The 10,136-nt window shown below is 40.1% G+C and overlaps 1 protein-coding gene across 1 annotated transcript; it reads left to right on the forward strand.

Moving 5' to 3' along the window:
- Positions 1 to 2,061: 2,061 nt before the first annotated feature.
- luc7l3 (LUC7-like 3 pre-mRNA splicing factor) lies at positions 2,062 to 9,760 on the forward strand. Its single transcript, XM_067615756.1, has 11 exons — positions 2,062 to 2,497; positions 3,006 to 3,072; positions 3,160 to 3,199; positions 3,582 to 3,726; positions 3,880 to 3,954; positions 4,897 to 5,001; positions 5,347 to 5,508; positions 5,922 to 6,337; positions 6,935 to 7,131; positions 7,299 to 7,519; positions 9,119 to 9,760. The coding sequence occupies exons 1-10, from the start codon at positions 2,399 to 2,401 to the stop codon at positions 7,484 to 7,486; spliced, it is 1,494 nt and encodes a 497-aa protein (XP_067471857.1). The 5' UTR covers positions 2,062 to 2,398; the 3' UTR covers positions 7,487 to 7,519; positions 9,119 to 9,760.
- The last annotated feature ends 376 nt before the right edge of the window (positions 9,761 to 10,136 follow it).

The raw sequence follows: 10,136 nt of genomic DNA on the forward strand, positions 1-10,136 counted from the left end.
AAATACAATTTACTGAGCTTTGAGAATTTTAGATTAGTTTAAAATTTGTGACTTTTTTTTATAAAATTTTAAATGGTTTGGCCCCTCCTCCGCTATGTGACTTTGTTTACACTTGCTCACTAAGTTCTATCAGATCCTCCAGAATATACAAGATACCATACCATTTTGTCACGCAGCATTTGGGCAGTCAGCTTTCTCTGTGAAAGCCACAACTCAGTCTAATGCCGTACCTGATGATATGAAGAGCTGCAGTTCCATCAGTACGTTCAAAAGCTGCTGCAAAAAAGTACTCAGCTCTGTAACCACTGACTCTACATTTTATTTCATGGTCTTCTCATGAACGCAAATAGCTATAATATATAAAATAGCTATAAGCTAACTCTGGTAAAGTACATCAAATGGTAACATTTATGTTTAACACTGTACATGATCCCAATAAATAAATAAGACAGGTAAACTAACCAACTGTATATGAAGTAGATCAAACTAGCCCCACCTCCAGCAGCTACAACAGTAACATGCTGCTTACACACTGATGCTTCAGTATGAATAATCTAATGATGTCATATATAATAATACATCAGTCATAGGGACCAAACCACTACTTTTACGGCAATACTTTAACTACATTTTGTTGCTAACACTTATGTACTTTTACTTCAGTAGGATTTTTCATGCAGGACTTGTAATTGAGTACTTTAATAGTTTTACATTGCTGTATTAGAGCTTTTACTTAAATAAAGGATCTGAGTACTTTTTCCACCATTGTGGAAATGACAATGACCATAATAATAGAGAAGTCTTTTCTAAGATGGTAAATGAACTATAAAAGTATTCACCAGAAGTGATACTTTGCTGACATATCAGCATTTATTCTAGTTTTATTAAATATAATATCTTGCAGTTGCACACAGTGGCCACTAGATGGCAGTAAAAACTAAAAAAAACGTGATTCTGCATTGATGCTTGAAATCCGTAACGTAGCTAATTAACTCAAATACGATGCATTGTCGGTTTAATTGGTATCGCTGCCAAAAGTAGTAGTTAACGTCGGCTGCTAATTGTGGCTGCCCACATACGGCCATGTTTGTCGTTAAGACAGACACAGTACCACTGTCGCAAATTGAACAATCAAAACGTTAGCATAGTTTGGCAACATGTCTGATTTTTGAGTCATTTTTGAGTGTTTTTTATGATATGGTGATGAATGGTGGGTAAGTCAAGTCCTGACCGGATGTATTAATATTTCCAATTATGCGTGTTTTTATTAGTTATGAGGGAAATGAGGCTTTTCTGAGGCACTGCATCAATATGAAACAATTGTATTATACAGTCGACATCTGCTGGGAAACTATTGGTATTATACTTGTATGGCTGAAATAAATCTGAGACTGAGATGAAACAGTTTAAGTGGTCTCACGGCTTTCATTATTATTTTGTTCAGTACAGTCTATTATTAAAACGGATCAGTTTTAAACAGCCTCTGTTTTTAGATATTGTGACAGATTGAGAAGCACACTGCGTATCTTTTTTCATCTCTTTATTTACAGAGAGCATCACAACATGTATAACAGCACTTAGGCATAAAATGAAACGAAGATAACATAATGACTTCACTTTCAATTAAAAATAACTTAACAGATAAGGTAGGCAATAAAATCAGATTTCTTTACAAAAAATAATTGGATCATATTCATCATATGTGCACGTTTCTTTTTGTTTATAAATGAAAAGTTCAAATGATGGGCGAGAACTGGGATTCATGGATGTGAAATTCCCCCCCCCCCCCCCCCAGAATCCATACTGACATTCATAAAATAGATGTTTAGGCTAGTTGTTTCTTTTTCGTTTTTTCAAATACACATATTTCCCCCCGTGAATAATTTTCTTTTTGCAGAAGAAATCGTTTCTTACATATTCATTAGTACATTTAACAAAGAAGGTAGGCTCCAATTCCAGCACAGAAACCAAAATCAGCGCCACACCTCTGCCATGAGTGTGACGTAACGAGGCCTGGTTTGAGGTGGTCACGTGAATTTTGGCGTGGTGAAGCGAGGCATCGAAACATCTTGCCCCGATACTTTTCTTTGAATGGTCGATAAAGTGTCGAGTAGTTTGGTTCGAGCGCAGCATCGCTAGTTTTTATACAACAGTACACACAGCATGTGCGGTTAATATGTAACTCCACGCTGCTGTCAACGGTTGTCAAGCGTGTATTTCCGGGTCAGGGGTTACGGGTGCTGCTGGTTGTAGTTGAACCGTGAACCGCCGTGAACGGGCGGTTGTTACAGCATCTGCCATTTTGATTAAAGCTACTTTGAGCGCAGTAGATGGTGTGAACTGGCTCTCCGGGACATATCGTAGTACTTTAAATCAAGGCTACTGTTTTCGGGCCAAAATGCTCTCCGCAGCCCAGCTACTCGATGAGTTAATGGGCCGAGATAGAAATTTGGCCCCTGACGAGAAGCGATGCAACGTACGATGGGACGACGAGAGCGTAAGTTAGCATCCTAGATAACGTTAGCCTAGCTAGTTTCATAAGCTAATACAGCTAAATTGCTTATAACATTTGGAAGAAGTGTGCTAAATGTAGCCGTCAATCATTAGTTAATATTTTAACGGTGGTAGCTTATCGGTTAACATAGTTACAACAAGCTAATAACGTAAGCTGGGACCTTGTTAACTTGCACGCTTATCCATGTTAGCATTATTAGCAGCAGTGCATGTGAAGGCTACCGTTATAATGAAGCTCGTGACGTTATGGTTTAATGTTTAATGTAAACGTTGTTTTATTGCTCTGCTTTGGTTTCTGGATCTAATATTAACTTTTATATTGGAGTTTGTTAGACATCGAAGGACGCATTAGTGTTAAATTCATTGTGGGACTGTTTGTACGATCTGCAAAGCTCATTTGTTCCCATTAACGTTAAATGGTGTTACGTTATACGATAAATAAAATGTGAATTCAGTCTGAATGATAAAAAAAATCTTTTCTCTTCTATAAGGTCTGTCGATACTATCTGTGTGGCTTCTGTCCAGCGGAGCTATTCACTAACACTCGCTCCGACTTGGGTAAGCCTTGTAGATGTGCATAAATATGCTTTAATACAGCTGTTCTGTTATATTCGAAAATTAAATAACATTACAATTCTTTTCCAGGACCCTGTGAGAAGATCCATGATGAAAATCTTAGGAAAACGTAAGTTTTCGTTTCTGTATTTCTAAAGATTTTCATGTAATAGCTTCGATCTATCCCGTTTTGTCCAGGAATTAGCATTGTTTGTTTGTTCAAAATAATAAAACTGAACTGAAACTCACTCACTTCCTGAAACGATCTGTTCATTTCTGTTCAGTTAAAAACCACAATCTGTTCAGTTAAGCTCAGTCAGTTGCAAGCAAACACTCAGTCAGTTGCAGTGATACACTCAGTTACTGAGTGAGTGATTCAAGTCATTCAATCGCATTTGTATAATCTGTGTTTCAGTTTAAGCACTGAACAATTCAGTGAACAAATCTTTTTAATGAACTGATTGTTAATGATTCACTAAACTGTAAAGAACTTCTTTGCCCATCACTACTAGGTACGAGAAAAGCTCTCGGTTCATGAAGGAGGGCTATGAGCGAGACTTCCTGCGTTATCTACAGTCGCTCCTGGCAGAGGTGGAACGGCGGATTCGTAGGGGGCACGCCCGGCTTGCTCTATCCCAGGCTCAGCAGAATGCAGGGGTATGTGCTTCATCGTTCTGAAACCTTTTCTAATCACTTCTATTGCACATCTTTGAGTGCAATAAAAATCATGTCCCCTTAACACACACAATATATTAAGAAAATAACATAATGTGTGTGTATCTATCTAAAATACATTGTTTATTTCTGCAGGGTCCTGGTCCATCAGGAAAGAATGAGGAGAAGGTTCAGGTCCTAACAGAGAAGATCGAAGATCTTGTTGTACAGGTTTGTAACAAATAAGTTGCATTCAGTTTTTATAATTGATTAGTGTATATCAGTCTTGGTAATTTGGAACATACTGGGACAAGGACTCACACAACTTGAACATGTGTTACATATCACCTTTGCTAGGTCGATCACAGCTGTAATTACCAACATGGACAAAACACATGACATGAACAAAATCTCTTACCTTTTAAATTACATTATATGAAAGGAGCTCAGTATTTCCCTTATAATTGTACAGGCCTGGCGGGCCACCACGCCAATGAGAGCCCCTGCCAGACCAAAAAAATCTTTTATTAAATGCCAAAAATGACACCAAATATCCATTCATTCAGAAATTAATAGCATTTGGCACCCTCTGTGCAGCACTGTCCCGAAACATGAGTCAATCTCTGGGAAACTGTTGGTCATGTAGCTCCTTCAGTGAATAGGGTACTGCGTAATGTGCGTGCATAGTGAGTATGTGGTTGAGTGAGTGGAGAGAGTGAGCAGCAAAAAACTGATGAATGTGAGCGGAGCAGAGGAAGAGGTTAGCATTAAATGTGCAGTACGGGCTACGGTGTGTCAGTTAATAAATGCTGCAGCTTCTCTAGACAAAGAAAAATCATTTCTGTTGTTCACCCAACTACTAGAAAAGTGAAAGGGATTAGCTCTGAAGTCAGCAACATCAGGTTAGACTTAACCTGACCACACAACGCTGATTAAGCCTTTCATGGCAGATAAATCTCTCTGTATTTCACAGTATACAGAGTTTTTAAATCTCATGTTGGGAGAGACATTCCCACACTGGCTGTTTGAATGCACACCCAGAGACTTCCGCTCGCCAAGCCGGCTAACTTCCAGTTAGCCCTCTGCTGACTTGAATGGGAAAACTTAGGGGAAACCCTGGAGCATTGTGATTAAATGGCTGATTGAAGTTGTTTCTGTTTTGCTTTCACTCAGATTGAGGAGCTTGGGTCTGAGGGCCGAGTGGAGGAGGCCCAGGGAATGATGAAGCTGGTGGAGCAGCTGAAGGAGGAGAGGGAGCTGCTCAGCTCCACCCCCTCGGTGAGTCAACTAACTCCAGGCTTATCAGCCTACAGATGCCACTCAGGATAGTAGGCGCTGCTCATGTAAGGCTATCTGTTGAGATGTTTCATTCTGTTGCAGTTTATAAAAGTCAAACTAAACGTTAACTGAAAATTATTCTCAGTCCCACTAACATTCATCAACAGCAACAAGTATCCTGATTATAAATAATTTCAAAATATGAAAATACCCTTCAAGCAAAGTCTGTGTAAATTGGACAAGCAAAACATGGCTATCCTCTAAGGCAGAATCATATTCCTGATTGCATACTTTCCTTATGATGTGTTTTTTTTTTGTTTTAATTAATTTCTTTTTTTTATCCAGACAATCGAGAGCTTTGCAGCCCAGGAGAAACAGATGGAGGTGTGTGAGGTGTGTGGGGCCTTCCTCATCGTGGGTGATGCACAGTCCAGAGTGGATGACCACTTGATGGGCAAGCAGCACATGGGCTACGCCAAGATCAAATCCACCGTAGAGGAGCTCAAGGTAACAGGATCACATGTCACAATGAATATGTAGATGATGATGTTATGTTATGATGCAATGATAGTCACTGGATCCACTTTACACCAGATAGGATATAGAAAAACAAGCTTGTTTTAATAATTACTGAATTGTGGTACATTTTTGTGCTTCCCATTTAAAAATATGAAACCTAAGTGCTGTCAGTTGATATGCACTCAGAAAAACAAATACCTAAAAATATATGTCAAATAGACTATTCATATTTTATTACAACAGTGCTACTTTGTACAGAACATTGATGATGTTGCAAGAGCTCCCTACTTTCTAACAAAGTGAATCATCTTCCATCTGGTCAATGTTAAATATTGGCTGTGGTTTAAGATCTGCTGATCAGCTTTAATATGCTATAACTATAATTGCTTGTTTACTTTCAGGAGAAACTACGTCGCCGCTCAGAGGACCCCCAAGGTGAAAACCCAGCGCTCAAGAGGGACAGAGAAGACCGCGAGCGTGAGAGGGAGGAAAGGGAGAAAAAGCGCAAAGAGGAGGAAGAGAAGGAGAAGGAGCGGGAGAAAGAACGGGAGAAGGAGAGGGAACGCGAGAGAGAGCGGGAGCGTGAGAGGGAGAGAGACAGAGACAGAGAACGGGACAGAGACAGAGACAGAGATAGAGATAGAGACAGAGACAGGGAGAGGGACCGGGACCGGGACAGGAGGGCACGGCGAAGCCACTCGAACAGCCGCCACTCCAGTCGAGCATCAGACAGGAAAAGGAGCCGGTCCCGCGATCGCCGGAGGTCCAGGAGCAGAGACAAGGAGAGGGAGAGGGAGAGGGAGCGCAAACGCAGCAGGTATGCTTCTGTTATTTGCATGAAATCCACATTCACAACAACATATCACAACAGTTAACATCACATTTTTGACTGTAAAGTGTTTTTTGTTCACCGCCTGCACACTCAGCTTGTCTAAACAACAACAAATGGCCTGTCATTACTTTGCCATTCTTACATCACAGGCCAGTTGGCCAGTGACCCCCCCGCCCCCCCCTCATTCTTTTTGGACAAAGCCAGTTTGAAATGCATGTGTTGATTGGGATGTGTTAAATTTGGAACCCGCTTGTTCATACAACAAACACTTAAATTACTGGGTACATCTAGCTCGCTGCTGACAGTACCAATTAACATGATGAATGCTATCAAAACTTCACTTCACTGCCCTAATAGAAACATTTCTCCTTTTTTATTTGACATCTTAAATACCAGGTCTCCACTAATGAGCAGCGCGGGGATAAAATATTTCTTGAAACTTAAAAGTTGTTGAACACAAAACATGCTACAGAAACAAATGCCTGCAACTCATGACTATACGTCACTCTGCGTGTGTGTGTGTGTTTTTAATGTCTTGTTATTGGTTTCCTTAATAACTTTTTCTCCTCCCTCTCTCTGTAGGAGCCGTGACCGAGACCGGGAGAGGAGACGCAGCCGGGAGCGCTCTGACAGAAAGCGTCGCTCCCGCAGTCGTGATAGGAGGAGGTCGCGCAGCTCAGAGCGCAAATCTCACCGCCACCGTAGCCGCAGCAAGGACAGGGAGAAGGACAGAGATAAGGAGAGAGACAGGGACAGAGAGCGGTCATCGAAAGACAAAGGTGAAAATTTAGAAATGGGTTTTATTTGTACTGCATGTAAAAACGACTCTTGGTTTGACCATTAGATGATGTTTTTGTCTCTGTGTGTTTATGTCTAATAGTTTATTTCTGATATAGAGGATACTGTTGCTTTTCTTTTGATCTGTGTATATATGATGTTTTCCTAGACCGTAAGGCGACAGAGGAGAGGAGCAGCTCCAAGAAAGACAAGCACGCCGACGGCGATGCAGCTGCCATCAAGGCTTCATCAGAAGCGGAACCGATGGAGACAGAGGCTGCTGCCTCTGCCTCCTCCCCTCTGCTTAACGGCCAGCAAGAGCTCCTCCATTCTGAAGGTGACACTCAGTCCAATTAAAACTGATCTGATAGGACCTCAGATCAGGCTCAGGTAAGTGCGTCCTCCTCCTCACTCCCCCCTGGCTCTCAACCCAACCCACCACCCTCCCACAACCCCTCCCCCCCCTCTCCCATCTCCCCTACCCACCCTCTCACCCTGCCTCTCCCACCCTGTTTACGTTCAGTTCAATGCCTATGATTTTTGTCTTATGTACTATATGCATATATCTTTATCCTGTTTTCGAATAGTGCATCATAAGTATGCACTGAAGATGAAGGACTAGGCCCGATGAATGAGAAGAAGGTAGAAAACATTCACACAAAGCCAAGAGGGAAAGGCCAGTGTAGCCCTGAGCAAACATGCCCGGAGGTACCCCTCGTTTTGTATCGGTTTTTGATCCTTATAGATGTTTATTTGTCTTTGTGGACAAAATGGCAGAAAAACAATTAACCAATACAATCAATTTTCCTGCCTGTATTTACCTGTTTTTATTTTTGTTTTTTTTGTTTTGTTTTTTTTTACTTGGCAGTAGGAAGATGTAATAACTTTGATTTGTTGAGATATACTCTCCACATAGGAAGAAAATTCCACCATTGTGTGTCTACATGTATATATATTTAAGGGATTTTTTCCTCCTCATATGTAAACACACAGACATACTTCGTCAAAGGTGTATGTGAAAAACAAGCCATTTATTTTTTCCGTAATCATAACTCAAATGCCATGGATTTGTTGTCCAGCTTACTGTGCCTGATAATGCCATGCAGTGTGTGTTTGGGGGGTGTCATAGCACCGGGGGGTCCTAACGTAACTAACTAACTGGAGGGTAGGGTTTATCGAATGAATTGCAGCTGACTTCCATACCTCACACAGCGTTGGTGTTGTGAGCGAGACCACATGAGAAAAGGGCAAATTAAAAATCATGGATACTCTCTGACTGTCAAACTGTGCAGGTACTCACCCCAGGTACTCCTTTCTCTACCCACATCCATTTCTGAATGCTGTTGCCTGTCAGAAAAGAAATTTCTGTACTTCTCCAGAACATGAAACTTAAAAGCTTGATTGTGTATATTTTGTTACTGTGTTTCTCTGTTGCTCTTTAGTAGCTTTCAGATATGTTTGGGGGATAAACTAATTTGATAGAAATGTTTCGGAGACACATTTTTTTTAAAAAAAATGCTGAGATGCACAGACAACCTGCTTGATATACCCATGCCAACAGTTGAAATTTTAACTCCTGTGTGTTCACTTTCACGTTGGCAAAGGGAATATCTTACAGGTTTGTCACTATTTTTAAGCAGATTTAAGGTAGTGACCAGACTTTGTGGACTTTCTTCTGGCTCACCCCAAGTTATTAAAGTAATCCAGTTAAAAATATACTGACAAGTATTAATAAAATATCAGGATATTAAGCCAAAATACAGGATTTCAAATGTCCATTGTGCGGGTAAATGGATAATATTTGTGCATTATTAGCTGTGTCTCTGTTTATCATCTACACTTTCCTCTGTGACTAAATTGAGGGACATATGTAACTAATAGTCTTCATGTAGATAATATTCGTTGCTCCAGTAGCAGCAGTGGTTGCTTCAAGCACTTGTTGTGGGACCTTTGCTAACATCGCACTCTGTGGACATTTTTGCTTAACAGGGGAAGCTGGGATAACTGTCGGAGGAAGAATCGGAAGAGCGCACCCATCCTTACCCTGAACCTGACACTTCGCTGCTTAAAAACAAGGTGAACCACAAATGTGTAGTGGCTTATTTAAAAACATGAACATACATGTGTAAATGAGGAGAGAGGAAAAAAAAAACAAACATTGATTTTCATGTTTCTGTCTATCTTTGGATGAGGGTAGTTGTGGTTCATCTGATGTATTTCTTGGTCTAGATGTCTGCCAGACATCACTTTAAATACCAAACTTAGAGGAGAAGTTCATTATGGGTTTTTGTTTTCTTATTTTGAGAATCTTTACACATCCTCGTTTCTTGGCATTTAGTGAAAATGAAATAAAAAAACAGTGCTTGTGGTTTGTTTTGGTTTGTCAGGTTCCACTTCACTTCCTGACGGTTTTTTAAGAAGTCAGTTGAAAGCGTCTGTACAATGTTAGTCCCGTGACAGGGCGTGTCTCTTTTCTCCTCCACTTTAGAGCTCACATTGATTGCTCTTGTCCCCTTACTGTAAAATATACTGATTAATTTTGATCAAAAGATTTTGAAGACTGAAGATTTGTTTAATTTTGCTCTGCTTTAAATGTCCATGTGGTCTTGATGAATAAAAAGTAAAAATGTTTGAATGTTGTCTTTTCTGTTCTCCATCATGTTGACTACCAAAATAAGTCTGTATATTCAGTTTAAGCCAATGCAGGTGAGTGTAGTTGGTTTAACTGATTATTATTAGTGTTAAAGTTGGAAATAACTTTTATTCAATATATTTTTATTTTTCGTGCACTCAAAGAGTACAATAACATTGTTCTCTATTCTTATAATTAATGAAGCATGACATCTCATCATGTAGTGTTGATGTATGATGACAGTCATGTTTTGTTGAAGGACTATTGAAGTGGTGCCATCCAGCTTTTAAATGTGCATTTACTTTTTATTGTATTGAGGAAAAAAATGCAAAGTATTCTCAGCCTTTTGCAGACAGATATTGTGCAAACTCTAAA

The sequence above is a fragment of the Thunnus thynnus genome, chromosome 17 (genome assembly GCF_963924715.1).
Source record: "Thunnus thynnus chromosome 17, fThuThy2.1, whole genome shotgun sequence".
Classification (NCBI taxonomy): domain Eukaryota; kingdom Metazoa; phylum Chordata; class Actinopteri; order Scombriformes; family Scombridae; genus Thunnus; species Thunnus thynnus.

Coding starts and splice junctions, on each gene's coding strand:
- luc7l3 (XM_067615756.1), top strand. CDS start 2,399: ATGCTCTCCGCAGCCCAGCTACTCGATGAGTTAATGGGCCGAGATAGA. Junction 3,955..4,896: donor TCGAAGATCTTGTTGTACAG/GTTTGTAACAAA, acceptor GCTTTCACTCAG/ATTGAGGAGCTTGGGTCTGA. Junction 5,509..5,921: donor CCACCGTAGAGGAGCTCAAG/GTAACAGGATCA, acceptor GTTTACTTTCAG/GAGAAACTACGTCGCCGCTC.